The sequence below is a fragment of the Podarcis raffonei genome, chromosome 15 (assembly GCF_027172205.1).
Source record: "Podarcis raffonei isolate rPodRaf1 chromosome 15, rPodRaf1.pri, whole genome shotgun sequence".
Taxonomy (NCBI): Eukaryota; Metazoa; Chordata; class Lepidosauria; order Squamata; family Lacertidae; genus Podarcis; species Podarcis raffonei.
The window spans coordinates 16,550,435-16,575,262 of NC_070616.1; the positions used below are offsets into that span (position 1 = coordinate 16,550,435).

At 47.9% G+C, this 24,828-nt stretch overlaps 1 protein-coding gene across 1 annotated transcript; it reads left to right on the forward strand.

The window, feature by feature from the left end:
* The first annotated feature begins 1,161 nt into the window (after positions 1-1,161).
* On the forward strand, positions 1,162-24,418 carry LOC128402831 (relaxin receptor 1-like). The gene is made up of 18 exons (XM_053367228.1): positions 1,162-1,730; positions 9,194-9,340; positions 10,131-10,229; positions 10,486-10,591; positions 11,642-11,713; positions 12,186-12,257; positions 13,676-13,747; positions 13,942-14,013; positions 14,966-15,040; positions 15,754-15,825; positions 18,808-18,879; positions 20,002-20,073; positions 20,577-20,648; positions 20,743-20,814; positions 21,601-21,830; positions 21,981-22,391; positions 23,005-23,220; positions 23,865-24,418. The coding sequence occupies exons 1-18, from the start codon at positions 1,676-1,678 to the stop codon at positions 24,050-24,052; spliced, it is 2,175 nt and encodes a 724-aa protein (XP_053223203.1). The 5' UTR covers positions 1,162-1,675; the 3' UTR covers positions 24,053-24,418.
* The last annotated feature ends 410 nt before the right edge of the window (positions 24,419-24,828 follow it).

A 24,828-nucleotide genomic window follows, 5' to 3' on the forward strand; every position in this document is an offset into this window, starting at 1 on the left:
TGAATTTCCTCCCTGGAGTTTCGGTTGATAATGATACGTGTCACTTTTGCTGGCTGCTGAAGTCCGGTTAAGAACTGTCGCTTTATGTGAGCTGCTCATGTTGTTTCAGAAGCTGATGATGCTTCTGAATACCAGTTTCTGGAGACCACAGGAGGGGAGAGTGCCTCTGCACTCGAATCCTGCTTGTGGGTTTCCCTTTGGAGCATATGGTCAGCCACTGTGAGAACCCAGAAGGTAGACTCTCTTTTCTTGGAGGTTTTCAAAGAGAGATTGGGTGGCCACCCATCAGGGATTCCTTAGCTGTGATTCTTACATTGCAGGGGGTTGGAATTAGATGACCCTCAGGGTCTCTTCCAGTTCTCCAATTCTAGGATTCTAGGATGCTGGAGTAGATGGGCCACTTGCCTGATCCAGAAGGCTCTTATGTTCTTAGTGCCATTCCAAGAATTTACTTCTGATGTCCCCATGACCAACTTATAAGCCAGGCTTTCAAATCTCTCCCCACTGCCAATCATGCATCTCTGTTAGTCTGCTTCCTTCTCTCATCTTCATGGGCCCCCACATGCAAACAGCCTGGCTTCACCTTTGAAAATTAAACCACTATAGCTGATCTGGATGTTCTGCAGTATTTCCCTTCAAGCTGTTTTGGAACCTTAAATAAGCAGCGTGTCTTAAAAATACAAGCTGTTTAAAATCTTCCAGGAGCTGGTTTCATTAGACTTTTGGGAAAGTTATGCTGAAAAGACTGGTCCAGTAAAAAACCCACAAACCAGGGTGAAAAAAGGACACTTTGCCTTGGAGAGCGTATTTAACTTGGAAATAAAGACAGAGTAAGATCTGCTTTGCCTCCTTAGGAAAACGACAGCAGCCCAGAGTTGTTCCAAAGTGGGCATCTCAGACTCCCTCTGAAGATGGTGGACTCTCCTTCCTTGGAGGTTTTCAAGCAGAGGTTGACTGGCCATCTGCCAGGTATTCTTGAGCTGTGATTCCCACATTGCAGGGGGTTTGACTAGATGCCCCTTGGGGGTCTCTTCTGACTGTACAAGTCTATGATTCTATGTAGCAAGTTTTCATTCAGTGGCCAGTCCAGCAGAGGGCCCTTCTGTCAAGTATTACAGAGAGAGCCACCAGGGTTGATGGGGAAGAACTGTGGACTGTGGACTCTCCTCCTCCTCCTCCTCTTTTCTATATCTTATAGTCCCCATCTGGACAGTCTGAAGAGAAACCTTCCAGCGGGCTCCCTATTCAACAGAGAAAAAGTTAGACACACACACAAAGGCATTTATTTATTCCGTTTCAAAATGACCTGCAGCAGGAGAAGCAGAAAGAAGTAACCATCAAGCTGCCTGTATTTTATTCCTTTTCCACTTTTTATTACATCACAAGGGGAGCCAGGCGCTTGTGGTTGTCAGCCTTCGAAACAGCCTTGAAAGGGGATCTGGGGCTCCCCAGCAGAAGCTGTTGACAGCACCAGAGTGGTTGGCGGTTGGGGATATTCTTTGACTCAAGGATGCAGTTCCTGTTCAACAGACCTCATTGGGATTGTTCGGCAAGCGACAAAACATTTGCAGAGAAGGCAGCTGTCACCTTGTGCGGGATCCTAGCAGAGTAGAAGAGACAGAAGCATCTTTCCTGGGGAGGGGGCGCCTCTAAAGATTCCTCCTTTCCTGGAGTGATGATTTCCAAGTTCACCATGATGCTGTTTCTGGTGATCCTCCAGATGGTTACAAGTAAGTGGCTGTTTCTTTTTTTTTTAAAAAAACCCCACCCTTTTCTCCTCTTGCACAGAACCCAACATATCAGTCATGGGAGGGGAAATGTTAAGTGCTGGGTTGCCCCGATGGGTTGGCGCTGATGGGTTGGCAAAAGGCAGAATATTTATTTATTTATTTATATTTTTTTCTTGCCCATCTTTTCCTCCAAGAAAGGCTTGGTTCCTCAAGGTGGCTTGGTTCTCCTCCCCCTCCTCATTTCATCCCCACAATGACCCTGTGAGGTTGGTTAGGCTGAGAAGCAGTGACTGCTGGCCCAGGGTCACCCAGTGAGCTTCATGGCTGCGTGGGGATTTGAACCCCCGTCTCTCCCAGGTCCTGGTCTGACACTCTAACCACTACGCCACACTGGTTCTCAACCCTCTTTGGACCACAACTCTAGATCAGTTTGCATCATCAAATGGCTACCCTGGCTGGAAACGATGGGAGTTTGGAGAGCATCAGGCAGGGGAATGGCAGCATCTGATCAGTTTCATGCAAACTGGTCATTGACTCTCAGTTTCAATTTCTCTCAGGACATCTCCTCCCCTCCCCCATCATGCATTTTTGCACATTTCCCCCATATTTTTGGCATCATAACATTCAGCAGGTGGGTGAGGGCAAGCAGAGATCAGGAGGTGGGAGGAGGGGCTAAGGACAGCAGAGATTGGGAGGGTTGGATGGTGATGGTGGGTGTCCCGCTTTGCCCTCCCAAAATGGTGGAGGGTATGTAACAACTTGGAGATCTAGAATCATAGAATCATAGAATCATAGAATCATAGAATCATAGAGTTGGAAGAGACCACAAGGGCCATCGAGTCCAACCCCCTGCCAAGCAGGAAACACCATCAGAGCACTCCTGACATATGGTTGTCAAGCCTCTGCTTAAAGACCTCCAAAGAAGGAGACTCCACCACACTCCTTGGCAGCAAATTCCACTGTCGAACAGCTCTTACTGTCAGGAAGTTCTTCCTAATGTTTAGGTGGAATCTTCTTTCTTGTAGTTTGGATCCATTGCTCTGTGTCCGCTTCTCTGGAGCAGCAGAAAACAACCTTTCTCCCTCCTCTATGTGACATCCTTTTATATATTTGAACATGGCTATCATATCACCCCTTAACCTCCTCTTCTCCAGGCTAAACATGCCCAGCTCCCTTAGCCGTTCCTCATAAGGCATCGTTTCCAGGCCTTTGACCATTTTGGTTGCCCTCCTCTGGACACGTTCCAGTTTGTCAATGTCCTTCTTGAACTGTGGTGCCCAGAACTGGACACAGTACTCCAGGTGAGGTCTGACCAGAGCAGAATACAGTGGCACTATTACTTCCCTTGATCTAGATGCTATACTCCTATTGATGCAGCCCAGAATTGCATTGGCTTTTTTAGCTGCCGCGTCACACTGTTGGCTCATGTCAAGTTTGTGGTCAACCAAGACTCCTAGATCCTTTTCACATGTAGTGCTCTCAAGCCAGGTGTCACCCATCTTGTATTTGTGCCTCTCATTTTTTTTGCCCAAGTGCAATACTTTACATTTCTCCCTGTTAAAATTCATCTTGTTTGTTTTGGCCCAGTTCTCTAATCTGTCAAGGTCGTTTTGAAGTGTGTTCCTGTCCTCCGGGGTGTTAGCCACCCCTCCCAGTTTGGTGTCATCTGCAAATTTGATCAGGATGCCCTTGAGTCCATCATCCAAGTCGTTGATAAAGATGTTGAATAAGACCGGGCCCAAGACAGAACCCTGTGGCACCCCACTAGTCACTCTTCTCCAGGATGAAGAGGAACCATTGATGAGCACCCTTTGGGTTCGGTCAGTCAGCCAGTTACAAATCCACTGAGTGGTAGCATAGTCAAGACCGCATTTTACCAGCTTCTTTACAAGAATATCATGGGGCACCTTGTCAAATGCCTTGCTGAAATCAAGGTAGGCTACATCCACTGCGTTCCCTTCATCTACCAGGCTTGTAATTCTGTCAAAAAACGAGATCAGGTTAGTCTGACATGACTTATTTTTCAGAAATCCATGCTGACTATTGGTGATCACAGCATTCCTTTCCAGGTGCTCACAGACTGTTTGCTTAATGATCTGCTCCAGAATCTTCCCTGGTATTGATGTCAGACTGACTGGGCGGTAATTATTTGGGTCCTCTCTTTTCCCCTTTTTGAAAATAGGGACAACATTTGCCCTCCTCCAGTCTGCCGGGACTTCGCCTGTTCTCCAGGAATTCTCAAAGATGACTGCCAGTGGTTCTGAAATCACATCTGCCAGTTCTTTTAATACTCTTGGATGCAGTTCATCTGGCCCTGGAGACTTGAATACATCTAGACTAGCCAAGTATTCTTGTACTATCTCCTTAGTTATTCTGGGCTGTGTTTCCTCTGCTGAATCATTTGCTCCAAATTCTTCAGGTCGGGCATTGTTTTCTTTATCGGAGAAGACTGAGGCAAAGAAGGCATTGAGGAGTTCAGCCCTTTCTGTGTCCCCTGTTTGCATTTCACCATCTTCTCCTCTGAGTGACCCCACTGTTTCTTTGTTCTTCCTTTTGCTACGAACATACCCATAAAAGCCTTTTTTGTTGCTTTTAACCTCTCTAGCAAGCCTGAGTTCATTCTGTGCTTTAGCTTTTCTGACTTTGTGTCTACACGTGCTGGCTATTTGTTTGAATTCCTCTTTGGTGGTTTCCCCCCTTTTCCATTTTTTGTACACATCCTTTTTTAATCTTAACTCAGTTAAAAGTTCTTTAGATAGCCACCCTGGCTTCTTTAGGCACCTTCCATGTTTCCGTCTCAATGGTATTGCCTGAAGTTGTGCTTTTACTATCTCCCTCTTAACAAACTCCCAGCCATCATGAACTCCCTTTCCTTTTAGTATTACTGTCCATGGGATCTCACCCAGCACTTCCCTAAGTTTTATGAAGTCGGCTTTCTTAAAGTTGAGAAATTGAGTCCTAGTATGCTTGGCTGCTCCTTTCCGCTGTATAGATAGCCTGCCTTTTGGCCCAGAGGTTCCACAAGAGCCTCAGAAGAGCCTGGTGGTTAAGGCCAGAGGTTTCCACCCTTTTTGAGTCCACGGTTCCCTTGACCACTACGTTTTTTTCTGTGGCACCCCTGTGGGGCTCAGGAGCCCGGTTATGCCACCCTTTGTCCGCAGAGCTGGCAGCCTCTCACCCTTTTTTGAACACCCTCCCTTGTGGAGTGTTCCCTCAGCCTCCTCTCCTCTCGCCTTGGGAGTCTTCTGAGCAGCCGCTGATGCCACCCCTGGTCTCTGAACTGTACCCTCTGCCCCAAAGAGAGGTGCCTCCTCGCATTGCCCCACAGGGGCCTGGGAAGAAGATGCCCCCAGCCTTAGCAGCCCAACAGAGACTGGCCAAAGGTGGATGTGAGACCAGCACCTTACCTTGGGAGGCAGCAGTGGGCACTGCTGTGCCTACATGTTGGAAAGACTCCCTTTCAGCCCTGGGCACTGAGCTCCCAGGTAGACCTTGCACACAACAAGGACAAGATAGGCCAGCACACTGCCTGTCTGCCCAGCCTCCCACTTGTCCATCCCTTCCCAACAGCAAGGGCTGGCAGACTGGTTGGCTGGGCTCTCTCGCCCGCTTGCTTGCTTACTCCAAAGCTTCCTCAGCTCCTGGCAATCAGCCCCAGAGGCACCATTTGCTTGCAGAACTTGTAGCCAGGGCTGCTGCAACAAACAGCTGTAGAAGCCTTTGGAAGGCAAAAACATGAAAGGGCATCAGAGGAAGGAGGAAATGAAAGAGCGACAGAGGCCAGTGTTGCTCGTGGCACCCCTGGCCAGCATTCAAGGCACCCCAGGGTGCCACAGCCCACTGATTGAAAACCATTGGTTTAGGCCAATGGCTCATCTAGTTCAGCATCCTCTTCTCCCAGTGTCCAAACAGATGCCCCAAAGGGGACTCTACAAGCAGGACCAGAGCAGGAGCAGAGCCCTGTGAGAGGCCAAAATTCAGCATCCCTCTTGCCTTCTGTTCTGCTCAATTCACTATGTCATAGTTGTGATGCCCTGCGGCTCCCTCTAGGCTTGTGCTGCCTTTCTCCCTTCCTCCCAGGATCTCCTCAACCAGAAGCATTGTGTGAACCCAGAGAGAACTCATTCCTTTGAGTATCTTCACCCCCAAAAGAATGTAACCCCGAGCATTTCTTTATCCGTTTGGTATTCGTGGCAGCTGCCCCCCCTTCCTTCAGCTCTGCGGATGTCGTGTCCCTCCTTTGCATGAGTGAGTCTGTTTATGTGTGATGTCCAATGCTCGGAAATGCTTGAGTGAACCAGCCATTCAGCACGGATCCTGCGAAGTCTGCTTGCGTCAACATTTACGGCGAACGTTGGTCCACTGCTAATGGATTAAATGATCTTCTGCTCCTACAGTTGTTAGGAGTCAAGAAACAGCAATGACCACGCTGTGATCATATTCTACAATATTCCACTGTTGCATCCACACATTTTGTTCAATGAGTGTACGACACCTGCTTGCCTGTGCGTGCAAACTGTTGAGATGTACACTCATACAATCATGGAGAGGCAACTTTCCTGTTGAGTCACCCTCTGGTTTCTGAGATTTCACCAGGCAGCCAGTGTGGTAGTGTGGTCAGAATGTTGGCCTAGGACTTAGGAGAGTCCAGGGTTCAAATCCCCACCCAGTTACGAAGCTCATTGGTCAACCTTGGGCCAATTAGTCTCTCTTAGCCTAATCTACCTCACGGGGTTGTTGTGGAGAGAAAATGAAATGGGAGGAGGAAGGAATCTCATGTGTCGCCACCTTGAGCTCCATGGAGGAAAGGTGGGATGGAAATCTAATAAACAAATGGCACTGGCTCGTTAAATCGGCCCAGCCCTAGCATTGGGCAAAGTGGGCTGCCTGCCTCAGGTAGCGGATGCTGGGGGAAGTGGGAGGGCAGTGGTGGCAGATCCCTGGCTGATTTCTTCTGTGTGTACTGAAGTATAGGTGGGTTCCCATAGGGCAAGGCACAGTGATAACAGCAAGAACCTTTATTGAACTACATAACTGGGAAACAGAGGCAAAGCAACTGCTTATACAGTGGTACCTCAGGTTACATACGCTTCAGGTTACAGACGCTTCAGGTTACAGACTTGGCTAACCTAGAAATAATACCTCAGGTTAAGAACTTTGCTTCAGGATGAGAACAGAAATTGTGTCACCACTGTACAGTAATACCTCGGGATGAATATGCTTCAGCTTAAATATTTTTGGGTTGCGCTCCGCGGCGACCTGGAAGTAACGGAGCGCGTTACTTCTGGGTTTTGCCGCTTGTGCATGTGCAGACGCTCAAAATGGCATCTCGCGCATGTGTGGAAGCGACGAAACGCGACCTGCGCATGTGCAGTCGCGTCTTACATACGCTTCAGGATGCGAACGGGGCTCTGGAACGGATCCCGTTTGCATCCAGAGGTCCACTCCCACTCCCAAAATGATTGGCTGTCTAAACTTCCAAACTGCGAATCATGACTCAGAGTTCAAGGGTCAATGGCAGAGGCCCAAATCCTGAAATGTTCTGTGATTAGACAACACGTATCGAATCAGAACACAGGAGCTCAGAATCCTTAGTCCAGACTCAAGCTCAGGCAAACACAGACCACTGAATACATAACGTGTATCCCGTGGCCAGCTAAACTAGGAGGCTGCCCTCAGATGCCATGAAGAGTGTGGACCACTTGCTGGGCTTGACGTGGAATTCAGCTGCCTGTCTGGTCAAGTTCTGTAGGTGGAAAAGGAAGAGCCCCCATTTTGCCCTGCCCTGCAGGAAGCAAAATGCAGTTACATTTTAAAATCATAGAATTGCACAGTTGAAAGGGATCCCTAAGGGTCCTTTAGTCCATCCTACTGCATTGCAGGAATTGCATGCTGAAGAATCCCAGGCAGATGGCTATCCAACCTCTGTTTGAAAAGCTCCAGTGATGGAGCATGCACCACCTTCTGACAGAGTCCAAACGTTGCTGACGATCACCAGAAACGGTCACACTTGGGCCATGCATTGGAACACCCCCCCCCCCCGCTTTAGAAGGTGCTCAGATGTTGACAGCTGGACTCATACTTCTGGTATTCTTTACGGTCCAGACTCCCAACAACTCCTGGACCAGCTCTCATGTTTGGAGAGCGATTAATCAAAGCTGCAGGGAAACTTTTGCTCCAGGCCCAAGACTTTTAAGTAGTTTGCAGAAGGTTGATTTAACTCCTGCAGGTTTTGTTGGGATTTAGGATCCTTCCCCTGTCCCCGAATCCTCCCCAAGAGCAAACATTTCAGATACAAACAATAGTAAATTTGGGTAAGCTGCTGTTGGGCCTCAAAGGGACAGGGTTTTTTTGCAGAGCTTCAGGCCTTCCCAAATATTTGCCGTCTATTTCTAACTTTGGCGAAGAGTAGTCAACAAGGCAGTTGAAATGTGGGCCATAATTCAGAGCTGATGTGGAAAAAATGCCTTGCCTGTAAGCGAACAATAGCTCATGGGATGTCAACTTTGGGAATTTTTTCAGGTCCTCTCCCCCCTCCCTGTCCCAATGTGATGATCTTTCTTGCACGTAGACCTGGTCTCGAATCCTCAGGATGACTCTGGCCCAGTAGAGCAAACCTTTAGCTTCTTGCTGTCTGCCTGGGGGCATCTAATGGACTGCAGTCGGTCATCGTTTGAGCAAGCTAGGTTAGAATCACAGGATCATAGAACTGTAGAGCTGGAAGGGAGCCCAGGGGTCATCTAGTCCAGCCCCTCCGCAATGCAGAAATCACTGCTCAAGAATCCAGTGAATCATAGACTCAAAGAATTGTAGAGTCCAACGCCCTGCAATGTAGGAATCATGGCACAGTCCAACTGGGGAAGGTGAGTCCCACCTGCAAATCCCAGGTCCTAATCTGACACTCTAACCACTACACAACACAGCCCTTGTGACAGAATAGACTTCGGTTTTAATTGCCTGTGAAGACACCTCCTTGATCAAAACTGACATTTCTGAAGGGCAGAACACAAGCCCCTTGAGAGTGGTGTAGTGGTTAAGGTATAGGACCAGGATGTGGAAGATCCGGGTTCAAATACCCCACTCAGCCATGAAGCTCACTGAGTGTAACGTTGGGAGTCAGGGTTGTTGTGAATACAACATGAGAGGAGGGAGAGCCATGTATGGCACCTGGAGCTCCTTGGAGGAAAAGTGGGTTATCAAGGCATAAATAAACGTAAACAAACAAGCAAAATGACTGTGAAGCCCCCATGGCTAGTGGACATCAACATTTTGAATAGGGCCAGCCTGCTCCCCCAGAAGTTAGTCTTCCTTACTCCTGGTACTCCCTCCCTAGGGACATTCCCTATACTTGCAAGACTGGCACTCTTTATATGCTCAGGGAAAGCATGTCACTATTACTGTCTAAACATGAAGAAGCGGGATATAATATTTCTGGTGTTTTGTCTCAAATTCCCCTTTGACAGAGGCTTTTCCGGCTGACTCTCATCCAGATCATGGCGGCTGTTCTTCCGGAATGTTCCCATGCGAAAACATGACCGTTTGCTTACCTCAACTTCTCCATTGCAATGGGGTGATCAACTGCGACGACGGAGCCGACGAAGAGAACTGTGGTAATTTCTTCTTAGACTCTGTGAGGCTTTCCCCCCTCAAGAGGTGGCCAAAGAAAGCATTCTAACCTTTGGTGGCCCTGGGAGCCTTCAGAGATTCCTAGAATCACAGGATCGTAGAGTTGGAAGGGATCCTCACGAGTCATCGAATTCAACCCCCTGTAGTGCAGGAATCACAGGTCCAGAATCTCTGACAGATTCTGCTTATAAACCCCCAATCACAGAATTGTAGCATTACGAAGATAAAGCTCAGCTGTGAGATTCAGGTTTTCGGTGGCCCCAGAGTTCAGGTCTCCTGAAGTCCAAAGTTGGTGGCAACTGTTAAGGAGAAACTTTAGGGTAACCTTTGGTTTCCACTTCTCAAGTTGGGAATGCAGGTGTATGTATGGGAAGAAGGGAGCTTGGTGGTCTTGGTACATGGGCCAAGGCTCCCTGACAAAGAGAGCCAGTGTGGTGTAGTGGTTAGAGCACCAGACGAAGACCTGGGAGAGACCAGGGTTCAAATCCCTGCTTGGCCATGCAGCTCACTGGATGACCCTGGAGGCCAGTCACTGACTCTCAGCTTAATCTACCTCACAGGGATGTTGTTGTAAGACTAAATTGGGGAGGGAAAGTACATAGGTCACCTTGAGCTCCCTGGAGGAAAATTGGGCTCTATAACTAACTAACTCACTAACTAACTAACTAACTAACTAACTAACTAACTAACTAACTATGCTAAGTACTGAGGGAGAGGATGAGGCTCAGGTGCCTGAACTTCCATCCATAACAGAATCTGAATCCTTCCTTGCAGTGAATGATGTTGGGTGGCCCAAGATTTTCAATGAACTTCTCAGCAACAACGGCAGCAGCAGCAGCAGGACAAGTGATGGATCGAGAGTGGCCAACTGCAGTGAGTATATTTTTGTGTGCGGCCACATTCATACCACCCACAGCATGGGTTGGGCTAGATGACCCTTGGGGGAGTCCCTGCAATTCTTTGATTCTGCGATTGTTTCCATCCATAGCCATCTTCACCCTGCCATCCCTTTTCCTGCCATCCCTTTTCCTGCCTAATCTGCCCTCGCCCCCACCACCCTGTTCCTTGTGCAAAATCATCATTATTCCATTTCTGGACTCTTAGCTGGCCTCCGCTCTGTTCCCTCCAGCCCTAAATCAGTACCCAGTCGGATGCGGGTGTTCGGGGACCGCCGTGAACTGTCAGGATCAGGGCCTGCGTGCCGTACCCCAGGTCTCACCCAGCGTGACAGAGCTGTGAGTAATGGCGGGTGAGATGTCCCTGCCAACCTAGTCTTTGGGCAGCTGGCACAGGGGTGGAGGAGGAACGCCATGGGGTGTGTGGAGGTGGCTTCATTCAACAGCAAGGAGCTAAGGCTATGCAGACCAAAGCCACTCTCCGCACCCCAAGGCAGGTGGAAATATGTGGGGCATTTTTATTGTTTTCCTTACATATTCTTTTCCAACAAATTGTAATAGCACCATACATTCCCTTTGACTCTGAAAATTCACTTGGAAAAAAAAATATATGTGGGGCAGAGGAAATGGCACTCCTGCATTGCAAACGGTTGCACTAGACCAGCCTTGGGGTCCCTTCCAAGATTCTATGATTCTGTACACAGGTGTGATGCTGGCACCTGCCAGAGCCTCCTGCCAGGTGGGCTCACAAGTGGGGTGGTGATTTTAAATTCAGGCAGAGAGCAATGGGGTTAAATTGCAGGGAGAAAGGTTGATACTGCGATGTAGGAGAATTACAGAGTTGTAGAGTTGGAAGGGGACACAAGAGTCATCTAGTCCAACCCCTTGCAATAATGCAGGAATCATGGCCAACTTCCTATCTTTTCAAAAGAGCAGTTAAGAATCTGACCAGCAGCCATTTAACCATTGCACTCAGGATTTTGCCCTGAGGTTTCTGTCTGTCATTTTGCTAATCTCAACAGTATATTTAACTGGGAGTGTTATTAAAAGGTAATTAAAAAATATATAAATTTGATTTTTTTTTTTGCAGTCACATCTGATTTTTGTCCAAAGATTCATTCCTTCCCCCCACCATTCTGGGTCATTCAGTTGTTAGGGACGACTCTGGGCATTCAGCAAAATCTCCCGATTATTCTGTCTCTAGGTCTGCACCTAAAGTGTGAATGAATCCAACAGGTGTTTATAGACACCTGTTTTATACAGAGGGCCAGGATTGACCATGCCTCTGTGGTGCACATACATTCATTTGCAAACCTGGGTTTGTTGCTGTGTAATGTGTGAAACCGCCTTCGCAGCTGCTGGAGTCACTTTTTGTTCTACTTTTCTTAGAGATCTGAAGAATAATGAGATCGTTTCCCTGCTGGACTTTCAGTTCATTGCCTATGAGCAACTGGAGTTACTGTAAGTATGATACCCAATCCCTACATTTCTGCAACTTGCAGGGGGGGTTGGACTAGATGACCCTCGGGACCCTTACAACTCTGCAGTCTGACGATTGTGTGAGCTGCACAGCCTATGCAGGAAATTTGATACCAGCCTTTAAAAATCTGCATTTTAGAACCCTCTGTTTTCATAGTGTTCTTTTTTAAAACAACAACAACAATGAAATGTCTCCAGCCTGGAATTAAATGTTCCTGAGCCAATGTGGAACCCTCAGGTGTAAAATGCAACTAATCCGAGAATGAGCGCTGGCCTTTGCGATCATTGCATCACAGGGGGTTGGACTACAAGATTCTTGGGGTGCCTTCCAATGCCACAATTCTACGAATCCATGATTGATTTCCTAGGTTCTGGTGGGAGGGGGCAGGAATACCATGGATACAATATTAATCCTGAGGATATCTCACTTTTGTATAATTTTTTCCCCAAACAGCTTCCTACAAGATAACAGGATCCAGTCAATATCCGCCTCTGCATTTGCTGGACTTGTGAAGCTCAAGAAGCTGTGAGTGATGAGCTTTGGTTTTGCTGCATGGGATCAGGCAGGTCATGCAAAAAGGAAAGAAAGACTTCTGTGGGGGGGGGGGGAACCACCTTGCCTACCCCAGCTTTACACATTCCAATAGGTTAACAGGGTGTCAGGGACTGGCTGGATACTGAGGAGTGGTGGCTGGGAAAAGTGGCATTGGGGACTGATGTGGAAGGCAGAATCAGTGATCTGGGGGATCCAGTAACAGCCAGGAGACAAGAGGCAGAGGCAGGATTGGAGGGAAGAGCAGGTGCAGGAGGACACACACAGAGAGATGATTCTCTATGATTCTATGACTTTGTGTTGTCTATGGATGGCTTGGAGGTAGGAGCATAGCTGTCAACCTTCCCTTTTTTGCGGGAAATTCCCTTATCCCAGCGCCATTTCCCACTGCTTCCTGCTGCTATCCCAGATTGTTAGATATCCCGTAGACTGTCCCCGGGACAGGTGAGGCTGCTGATCCCTTATTTTCAAATCTGAAAGTTGACAGCTATGGGTAGCAGGCTCTACACATGCTTTGTCTGGGGCAAAGAGAACTTTGCCTTCGTGTAGCCCCTTCCTTGTTGGATGCAGAGCTCTGCTTCTTTTTTTAAAAAAAGATATTTATTAAAGTTTTCAATTTTTTATGCAAACAAAAAACAAACAAATTTTTTTTAAAAAACATATAGTTCATAATACATACTTTTCAATAACATATTTCTCTGACCTCCTCATACCTCCACTTCTTGTATTCCAATTCAAATTATTTGTTCAGCAAATCCTTAACTTAAAGCATTACAGCTTATAATAACACCTTGTTTTCTATCCAATCCTTTTTTTCATATTCCTTTATATCATTACAGCTAGAAACCACTCAATTTCAATCCAGCATCATTCAACATTCCTTAATTTTACAATATTTCTGTAAATAGTCCTTAAATTTTTTCCAATCTTCTTCTGTCGACTCTTCTCCCTGGTCACGGATTCTGCCAGTCATTTCTGCCAATCCCATACAGTCAATCAGTTTCATCTGCCATTCTTCCAGAGTGGGTAAATCTTGCGTCTTCCAATACTTTGCGATGAGTATTCTTGCTGCTGTTGTAGCATACATAAAAAACGTTCTCAGAGCTCTGCTTCTTTACCCCTCACCCCACTGGGAGCCCAGCCCCACACCTCAGCGGACCCTGCCCCTTTCCCCACCTGCTCCTCTCACCAGGCTCCTTCCAGGTACCAGGTGCTGTTGTTTTCCAGCTTTCTAGGTAGAAATAATGACACCCCCCCCCAGATCAGGCATAGACCTGTAAAACCAGAATGCCGGAAAGAGACCTCCATTGTCTATTCCCCATAGGAATTAGGAAGCCTGAACCTTGACTGTATTATCCAGAACAAACCCAACCCTTCTCTTGCCATTCCAGGTATCTCAATTCCAACAACATCACTCATCTGAAGCCTCGCATCTTCCACAACTTGCTTCGTCTCAAATGGCTGTAAGTACATAGAATCATAGAACTGTGGAGTTGGAAGGGACCACAAGAGTCATCTAGTCCAACCCCCCGCCATGCAGGAATCTTTTGCCCCATGTGGGGCTCAAACCCTCGACCCTGAGATTAAATGTCTCATACTGGATGGAGCTATATCAGTAAGCTCACCATACCATGATCTCCATTTCGCCCCACCCTAGAATCCTGGAGAACAACAACATAACTGAAATCCTCGCAACTGCTTTTGAGGGGCTGAAATCGCTTCTATTTCTGTAAGTATGGAGTTTATGGGGTGGGAAAGGGGGCACTGGAGTCTTGCTTCCACATCCTCTGCTCCAGATTCTGTCCTGGGAATGATGTCATGCTTAAATGAAATCTGCATGTGTTTTCAGTCAGGGGCACTCACAGTCTTTAATTCACAGCAAGCAAATACAGGAGGAATATTAAGTTACACTCGGACTATAGAGCCATAGAACTGTGGTGCTGAAAGCTTGGCTTTGGCTGGGCTTCCTCCTCCAACCCCCCTACAATGAATCCCTGACAGGTGGCCATCTGGACCTACACTGGCTCCCAGTATGTTTCCGAGCACAATTCAAAGTGTTGGTGCTGACCTTTAAAGCCCTAAATGGCTTCGGTCCAGTATACCTGAAGGAGCGTCTCCACCCCCATCGTTCTGCCCGGACACTGAGGTCCAGTGCCAAGGGCCTTCTGGCGGTTCCCTCACTGCGAGAAGCCAAGTTACAGGGAACCAGGCAGAGGGCCTTCTCAGAGGTGACACCCGCCCTGTGGAATGCCCTCCCACCAGATGTCAAAGAGAACAACTACCAGACTTTTAGAAGACATCTGAAGGCAGCCTTGTTTAGGGAAGCTTTTAATGTTTGATGGATTACTGTATTTTAATATTCCGTTGGAAGCCGCCCAGAGTGGCTGGGGAAACCCCGCCAGATGGGCGGGGTATTATTATTATTATTATTATTATTATTAATAATAATAATAATAATTTTGCCTTGGTTTAAAAGCCTCCAATGAAGGAGAGCTCACCACCTCCTGAAAGAGTCTGTTTCGCTGCTGAACACCCCATCACCAACCCTAACCCTAACTGCATTACGGCCTTGGCAATTCTGTTTTCAGTTCCTCTCCTTATGATCCCTGGCATGGACTTCTTTCCATTTTCATGGGTGCACATTGTCCATCACCATTGATCCCTTTGTCCTTCCATTCCAGGGACCTGCACAACAACCTCCTGAGAGGCCTCCCCAACACGTCAATCTGTTCAGAAATGCCGAAGCTGAACTGGCTGTGAGTTCCTCCTGCCTTTGAATTTGGGGAACAGAGAGAGCAGGAGGGGCCCATCTGACTTGGGCAAGGTTCAGCCATCCTCTGCGTTCAGCTCTGCTCTGGAGAGCTGCTTTGGCTAGAGGGTGGGATTGGAGAAGGGGGCAGCAGGGCTCTGTTTAAGGAGAGACGGCAGGCGGAGGGACGTGCTGCTGTTGTCTACCTGCACCCACGTAGAGGAGGGTCACCTGTCTCAGCCTCCTTTTTGAAGACTGTGGAGGGTTTGGCTTGTTGTGTATGGAGGGGTCAGGCCTTGGCACCCCGGCTGGGTGCAGAGAAGGGCTGGGATAGGCAACATCAAATAGAAAGCCTTGGGATTGTTCAAGTCCTTTTACAAAGGCAAGGCTGGCTTTCTGGTGGTGGCCCCATCTACATTATATATTTAAAGCACTCTGATACTGCTTCGGTCATGGATTCCCTCAAAGAATCCTGGGAAGTGTAGTTTGTTAATGTTGCTGAGAGTCACTAAGAGACCCCTCTTCCCCTTGTGGAGCTACAATTCCCAGGTGAGAGGGATCGATGTGTTTCCTGCAATGCAGGGGGTTGGACTAGATCAGTTCTACGATTCCACGATGGATAAACCACCTGCAGCTCTCTGAGGGGTCTCCTAGTGCCCTTAACAAACTACAGTTCCCAGGATTAAAAAATATTCACTGCTTGCTTTCTTCACCATCCAGGGATCTTGAGGGGAACCAACTTCACACTCTGCAAAGTTCCAGCTTCCGAGGATGCAATGAGGTCACTGTTCTGTGAGTGTAACTGTCTTCCCTCCTTCCCATCGTATTTCTCTTTGCTTTTCATGCACACAGCCTAAGCCGCACAAATCGCAATCTGTTGGGATCCCAAACGATTAGAATAATAGAATCAAGGAATGGTAGAGCTGGAAGGGGTCACGTAATTCAGTCATACCCTCCAGTATTTCTTTGATGAGAATAGAGGCATCCTAAAGAAAAGCAGGACATTCTGGGATGAAATATACTTGGAGTCAAGTGTGAATTTCATGCTCTTTATTCAGCTCATAGTAGTGAGGAATGGAAGTTCCCCCGAAATGTCTGCTTTATATACATTATTTACACAATGGGCCCCACATGATTGGCTCATTCTGGGATTCTCCTGTAGGCCAATCAGGTTGCAGATTCACTTCCACCTGGAGTTGGATTGGGTGGCTCCTGCGGACCAATCAGACTGCTGCATTCTGAATCCTATTATTCTAGGACCAATCAGACTGCTGCAATTTGGATCCTATTCAACTCAGTACATAACATCGGGACCGCTTCTGTAAATCTGGGACTGTCCCTGGAAAATATGGACACTTGGAGGGTTTGCTACCTGAGCCTCCCGTGACAGAGTTGGATACAGAAGCACCCCCAAACTGCGAGCCTGCTCTTTCAGGGGGAGTGCCACTGAATTCAGGCCGGACAGGCAACTTAGCAGTCTCTCAGACACGGGAACAGCTCAACCACAGGATCTCCATCTTGCCAGGATTCAAGCTCAGCTCGTTTTTCCTCATCCATGACAAAGCCATGAGTTTCTTCTGCACAACGTGCAGGGCTGACCCACATTCCACTTTTCTGAAGTGTGACAGTTTTGTTGCCTCCCTTGGAGAGGATTCAATCCACTTGCCCTGCATTGTGTATATCATCCCTGTACACATGTCAAATTCCCCGCAAGACGGGGGAACGAAAGGCAGCCTTGGAATGTCCAGTTCCACATGTCCAGCTCTCAAGAGTCAAAAGGGACGCAGCTCTTGACTTGCTTCTATGGATATTCAAGGAGGGTCAGCCAGCCTTAGCAAGTCGTTGGCCACACTTGAACCAGTCTCTTTTTGTTCCGTGCAGAGAACGTGAAATCCATGTAGGCAGGGACAGGATTAGGCCTTCTGGCTCTGAATCTGAGCTCTGTCCACTTTTGTGTGGGATATCAGCAAGATGAGGAGGGCGATTGAGGGGATCAAGGGTCTGGGAACCAAGCCTTATGAGGAATGGTTGATGGAATTGTATATGTTTAGCTTGGAGAAGAGTTGATGGAGAGGTGACATAAGAGCCACCTTCAAATATCTCATGGAAGATGGAGCAAGCCTGTTTTCTGCAGCTGCAGAGTGTAGGACCCAAACTGACAGATTAATACAGTGGTTCCCAAAGTTTTTGTTTCACGGGCCACACTTTCAGAATAAAAAATTGCTCATGCCCCACCAATTATTTTTTTTATTGACAAGAAATACATTGGAAAACAAAAATAGAACACATATAATATGATCGTGGGACATCCAGGAAGTATAAAACAATGCAGCTACATAAGAACATGAATCATTCCCAAAATATAATATTGATTGTCCTTGAATCTTCCTGCCACACTTACCATCCTCTCCTGCCACACCAGTATGGTACACCACATCCTTTGAGAACCACTGGATTAACAGAATCATAGAACTGTAGAGTTTGGGTCATCTAGTCCAATCTCCTGCTATGCGGGAATCGTGGCTAAAGAATCTCTGATGGGTGGCCATTCAACCTCTGTTTAAAACCCTCCAAGGAAGGAGAGTCCACCACCTTCAGAGGGAATCTGTCCCACTGTCAAACAGCTCTTACTGTCAGAGAGTCCTTCCTAAGGCTTAGTCGGACTCTCCTTTCTTGTCATTTGAATCCATTGGCTCGGCGCCTCCTCTCTGGAGCAGCAGAAAACAACCCTGCTCCAGATCTCTTACAAAGCACCATTCCTCCCCCCCCCCATTGCCTCAGGTGAGGGTTTCAGCAAGAGCTCCCCAAGGTATAACTGGGCTCATGGAACCCAGAGTGTCTGCGCCATCAGCCTTCCCATCAGCGTGACGTCTCCATCATCTGTGGCTTTGCCCAGGAATGTGATCCCCAAGACCTTCTCATGTCAACATCACGGAAAGATAAACACAGGGAAGATGGGAGGCATAAACACCCCCTGCCATTGACCCTGCCCCAGTGACAGTTTTATAGGGGAGATGAAGCAGACGAAGACCTTCTGTGTGAACAAGGGAATGATGGGGCTCTTTCCCCCTCCATTCTCCTCATTGTCTTCACTGCTGAAGGCTAAATCCCAAAGGAGCCAGGATGCAAGAGAGAGGCTTTCCTCCCTGTGAGAGGCTCCTCTGAGCCACACATAGGAAGAGCTCTGCTGGGTCAGGCAAGTGGCCCAACTTACCCAGCATCCTGTTCTCAAGGTAGCCAACATTCTAGGAATCCAGATAGACTGCCTCTGGGTCTGGAGGTTCCATGCAGGCACCAGAAGAGCCCTGATGGATCAGGTCAATGGTCCATCTAGCCCAGCATCCTTTTCTCTCACAGAGGCCAGCCAAATGACCCAACAGGGATACCCCACAAGCAAGACCTGGGCACAAGATCACTCATTGCCTCACGTGGCTGTTGTGGGGATTAAATGAGGAGGGGAAGAACCATGTGTGCCAGTTGTCCTTGTGAGGGTGGCGAGATTGAGGCAGGCAGTGTGGTGTAGTGGTTAGAGTGTTGGGCAGGACAACTCCACTTGGCCACTGCATCTCAGCCTAGCCTACCTCACAGGGTTGTTGTGAGGGTTAACTGAGGAGAAGGAGAGAACAACACTTGGAGCGACTTGAAGGAAAGGTGGTATATAAATGAGAAAGAATGGATAATATAAGTTGTTGTGTTTGTTTTTTTTAAAAGAAAGTGGGGGGAGAATAACACATGATGAACCTATGCTCATCTTTGCTTGCCTTTGTCTTCCAGAGTGCTGAACAGGAATAAGATTGAGTGGATCCAGGCAGGGACTTTTTTCGACCTCAACAGCCTGGTGGAACTGTAAGTGTATCTGGCAAGCCTTCACGATAACTGGCCAGGCCTGCCTGGCCAGGATGGTTTGTCGCTGGAGGGAGAAAATCCAACTGGTGCCTCCCACTGGCACCTGCTCCACATTACCTAACCTGAAAAGGTTGATCTGGATTCATTTATTTTGACATTTCTACATTGCCCTCTCTCTGCTGCCCACTTACATCTTCTGGCTGAGAGTTGTTAGGAGATTCCCTAGTCCCATCACAGAATTACAGTTCCCAGAGTTCCCTGGGAAGAGAGGCAGGGCAGTGTAGTGCTTAGAGTGTCCTGGGAGATCAGGGTTCAAATGCCTGCTTGGCCATGAAGCTCATGGGGTGTGACTTTGTGGACTGGTTTTTGCTGATATTCACCTGACCTACGCAAGGTTTTTGTGGAGATTAAATGATGTGCAGGACAACCAAGGCCACCACCCTGAGCTCCTTGGAGAGAAAAAGCTGGGATAGAAATGCAATCCATCCATCAGTTTGCTAAACCTCTCTAGAAGGGGAATGGGGTGGGACTCTTTACAACTCCCAGCACCCTTAACAAACTACAGCTCCCAGAATTCTTTGGGGGGAAGCCATAACTGTTTAAAGTGGTATCGCAGCGCTTTAAATGGATGGTGTAAACATGGCCTTTGTCTCCAGCCCTGCTGCCCTCAATGACCATTTATGTCTGAGTGGGGAATCTGCCCTTCCTGCAACGGTCAGCCTCTGCTGAGCTGCTTTTTCCAAAACCGAAATGACGGCAACCAAAGTTTCCATCCTTTCAAATCCGGAACCTCCAGGCCGCTCCACTTCTCAGGAAATAAAGTACTGAATGCAACAGACCTTACCTCCAAGATGCATGCTGGTTACCATGGAGATAAAATTATTGGTTTCCCTGGAGCCACCACCAACAGGCCCCGGTGTGACTGGCCCCAGGTCACCTAGTGAGCTTCATGTCTGAGTGGGGATTGGAACTTGGGTCTCCCTAGCTGTAGCCCTGCTCTCTAACCACTACACCATACTGACCTATATATTAGTATCAAGTGCAGCAGTAAAAAATGTGGTACGCTGACCGGCTTTCCCTGAATCAGCTCTTCTCAAACTTTCCTTTCTTCTCTTCCAACAGTGACTTGTCCTGCAACAGGCTGAAGGATCTCCTGCCATCGTCTTTCAAGGGTTTGCATGAATTGCAGCAGCTGTATGTATCTTGAAGATTTTTAAGTGGAGGTTGGGGAGCTGCTCCAGGGATCCTTTAGCTGCGATTCCTGCATTGCAACGGGTTGGACTAGATGACCCTTGAGGTCCCTTCCAGCTCTGCAGCGCAATGCTTCTATATGAAAACAATGTAAAAAAACAAAGGTTTTGATGACAGACAGGGCAGTAGCATCATAGAACAGTAGAGCTGGAAGGGTCATCTAGCTGAACTCCTTGGAATGTAGGGCTCAATTGACTGTAATAAAACCTCAAAGCAGTTTGCAAAACCATCTGTCTGTAAGGCATCAGATGCTTAATGTTACTGCCTTCAAATTTATTAGCAAGAGTAACTTAAAGGTGCACAGAAACGAAACGTCAAAGTTTTCAAAATATCAATTGCAACTTCTGAAATTTGTGTTTTTAGAAATTATGTTTATTAAGCAGATGATAACTGAGATTCCTTTCAAAGGCATCACCCACCAACCTATGCCTTTCCCCTCCTTGCAGGAATATTTCAAATAACCCTCTGCACCAGATCTATCCAGATGAATTTGACGATGTCCCTCTCCTGCGCTCTCTGTAAGTGCCCCAAGCAGCAAAACCCTGATTGGTTGGTTTTCCTTAAATCCTTGCAAGAGCCAGCTCAGTCTCGTTGTTGCTGTTCATTCTGTAGGAGCTTGGAAGGACTGGAGATCCCCAACATTCACAGCCGCATGTTTGAGAAGCTCACCAATCTGCATCACATGTAAGTCACCCTTTCAGAGCTTCAAAACACAGTGTGGGGCAGCCCCCTGACACAGGGCAGGCGCTCCCTACAAAACAAGCTAGTAGTAGCTGCAATTTTCTGAGTGGGGCATGGGCAGGGCAGACTGCAGAACTGCAGGGCTTACCCAATTTCACTTCACTTCAGAGTAGGGGAGCCCTCCACATCACCCCCATTTTGTTCGTTATTTATTGCTGGCACCCTCCCTAATATTTATAGGGGTGAAAATGTAAACATTGGGGCCCAATGACCTGGACGTACAAGTAAACTAAAAAATAAAACATACAGTGACTCCATGGCAATTCCCTGTGAAGTTCCATGACAATCTTCCTATATGCATAGAAACACAAGGTGTCATCAAGAGCTTCAGTTCACGGTGGCCATGCCACCTGTAGCATAGGGAGCAGCAAGCATTCCTAGTGGGTGGAGCTTAGGCAAGGGGGGGGTTGCCACTTATTTTTCACGCAAACTTAATCCTAGGGTTTAGGGAGTGTGTGTGTGTGTGTCTTCTTCCATTGTGCACCAAGAGATATAAGAAACTTGAGTCATGCAATACTTTGCTCCACCCCTCGTATCATTAGGAGAAGGAAAGAAATGTGTATAGGGAGGAATGAGGCAGGGGTTAGTTACCCCAAACTTCATCAGAAACCAGGAAGTTTTCTCATAGAATAAATGCAATTAGCAACACCAACAACAATAATAATATTTGCATTGTGTGAGAAGACTACCTCCCACCCCCTCGACTCTAAATCTTCTCCTCTGCGGCAGCTACTTCAAGAAGTTCCAGTATTGCAGTTTTGCACCCCACGTCCGCAGCTGCAAGCCCAACACGGACGGCATCTCCTCCTTTGAGAACCTCCTGGCCAGCGGCGTCCTCCGAGTCTTCGTCTGGGTCGTCGCCTTCATCACCTGCTTGGGGAACCTCTTCGTCATCCTCACCAGGTCCTTCATCACCACGGAAAACAGCAACCACACCTTGGCCATCAAATCTCTCTGCTGTAAGCTTGGGAGGGAGAAGGGAAGTCAAGTCAGGAAGTGTCATCTAGTCCAGCTGGCTGCAACTCTGTGAGCTAAGATCAGGCTGAAGAAGAGCAGGGCAGGGGTAGTTTGACAGGGACCCGACCGTCTCCTCCTTGCCTCTCCCGCAGGTGCCGACTGCCTGATGGGCATCTACCTCTTCTTCCTCGGAGCTTTTGACCTCAGGTTCTCCGGAGAGTACAACCAGCACGCCCAAGCCTGGATGGCGAGCACAGCGTGCCAGCTGGTGGGCAGCCTGGCCATGCTCTCCTCCGAAGTCTCGGTGTTCCAGCTGACCTACATGACCCTGGAGAAATCCTTCTCCGTCGTCTTCCCCTTCAGCCACCACAGGGCCAGCAAGAAGTGGACTCTCTCCACCCTGGCGGTCATCTGGCTCCTGGGCTTCTCCCTGACTCTGGTGCCCTTTTTGTGCACGGAGTCCTTCGGGACGTATTACGGGAGGAACGGCGTGTGCTTTCCGCTCCAGTCCGACGGGAAAGAGCACCACGGGGCTCGGGTTTATTCCACAGGGATATTCCTGGGTAAGCACCCCTCACTCAGCTGGAGAACTTTACGGATTTGGAGGGGGGGTGGGGGGTGCCTATGCTGCTGTGTTGGATGCCAGTTTTGTTAAGGATAATGGTTGAATTTCCTGAAATGGGGATGTTTACTTATGTTAAATTTCCTTTGGCAGTAGTTCTCATGTGATTGGCTGGCTGTGAGTCATGTGAGAGAGCCATTCCATTCTGTTGTGACTGTTATTCAAGTAACTCTCGTATTTAACTGTCTTCTCTCTCTCTATGTATGTGAGGGAGAATGGTTGCTGAGAGAAGTTTCTCTGGATACTGCTGAGGACAATGTGTGTTTAAGTGTGAGTTGTCTGATGTGAAACAGACAGAGGAAGATCCCTAAACGTTAACAGGGAAAAACCTGGCAGGAGCTCTCTATAAGGAACAAAGTGAATACGAATGAGAATATTGTAAATATATTCTTCACAGTTACTTGTTTATGAAAGCAAAGGGTTGTTTTTTTTACAAGTCAGGTGTCAGTCAACGTGCTTCCAGATTTAAAACATGTTTCAACTTTAGTAGCCCTGAGTGGCGTCTGCAGAATTCAGAGCCTATTAAGACTTCTCTTATCCCTTCCGCCCAACAGGTCTGAACCTGGTTGCCTTTGCCATCATTGTGCTGGCCTACGCGAGCATGTTCTACTCCATCCACACCACAGCAGCCAGGACAGGCGAGCGCAGCGCTGTCTCTGTGGAGGTGGCCCTAGCCAAGAGATTCTTCTTCATCGTTTTCACCAATGCTCTTTGCTGGATCCCCATCTTCCTCCTCAAGCTGCTTTCGTTGTTGGACCTGGACATTCCAGGTAGATGCCTTGACCTTACTCATCTTAGAAGCATAGAGTTATAAGTAGGAAGGGACCCCATGGGTCATCTAGTCCAGCCCTCTGCCATGCAAGAACTGCAGCTATAGAATCTCCGAAAGATGGCCACCCAGCCTCTGCTTAAAAACTTCCAATGAAAGAGTCCATCACCTTCCAAGGGAGTCTGTTCCACATCTCTGTCTGGAAGGTCTTCCTAATGTTTAGTCGGAGGACAGTTAAGTGTTCAAAGCCCTAAACGACTCAAGCCCCAAATACCTGAAAGGCCACATCCTTCCCTACAGATCCTCTCTGGTGCTGAGATCAGTAGAGGAGGCTCTCTTGCTAGCTCCTCCACCCTTAAAGGCTCAGGAGGTGACAGTCCAGGAGAGAGTCTTCTTTGTGGCAGCCCCTAAGCTGTGCAATTCCCTCCTCCCAGAGGTGCACCTGGCACCCTCATTGTACAGCTTTTGGAGGATGCTGAAAACACACCTCTTTACCCTGGACTTTGACAGTTGAGGCGCACATTTTAAGACCCACCTTCTGTTTGTAAGCTGTTTTTAATGTTGGGTTGTAATGTTGTGAGACTCCCTGGGACCACAGGGTGCAAGGGGGTGATTATATTAATACAAACTCCTCTTTCTGGACAGGCACTGTGACCTCTTGGGTGGTCATCTTCATCCTCCCCATCAACAGCGCTCTGAACCCGATCCTCTACACCATCACCACCACCTCCTTCCAGGAGAAGCTCAAGCAGTGTCTTCAGAAGAACAAGCCATCTCTGCAGGACACGCAAGGGAAGAGCTTTGTCTTGTTAACCGTCCACAGCAGCACCTGACATTTAGGCCTTGGGGGGTGCTTAAAAGATGTACAAGGACACTTGAGCAGGCTCCCCGTTTGTCCAAAGTGGCAGCGACTAGAAACTTTGACTGCAAGCAAAAGGGTCCACATTCATGCTCTCTTGCACCCCCTTCTTTTTTGCCCTAGAACAATTTGGAGGCTTTCCTTGATTTTGCCAGGGGGTTTGCAGTCAAGATTGCCAGTGGTGATATGCAGAAGAAAGTGCTCCAGGAGTCAGATGAATGGGACAGCATCTGCCCAGTTTCTTGAAGAGATCAGATTCTGTGCGGATTCCTTTGCCCTCCAGAGTGGAAAGCACATTCGTCATATGACAAAATGGTGGTGGGTGGACTCTCCTCCGTTGGAGGTTGAATGATAATCTGTCAGGGATTCTTTAGCAGTGATCCCTGCATTGCAGGGGGTTGGACTAGATGACCCTTGGGTCCCTTCCAACTTTACGATTCTGTGAAAGGGGAGGTATTTGCCCTTAAGGAAAAAGAAAAATTAGGAATCCGCTTTAGGTCAGTATCTTCCTGTTCACCATTCAGTGTCAGGACAGGGCGAATTGATGGAGCACCTCTGGATTTAATTCCACATATGGAGGGGGGAAATTCAAATTACTTTGGACTTTGTGTGTGCAGGTTTCAGGAGTATTTGACTGTGAAAGACCTTTGGCTGGTACTATAGCCTTCCTCTTATCTCCTGCAAGCACCCTTCCTGCTGCTTAGAAAGCACCATCACTGCAAAAAAGGCAATTGTCCATCCTTTGTCAGC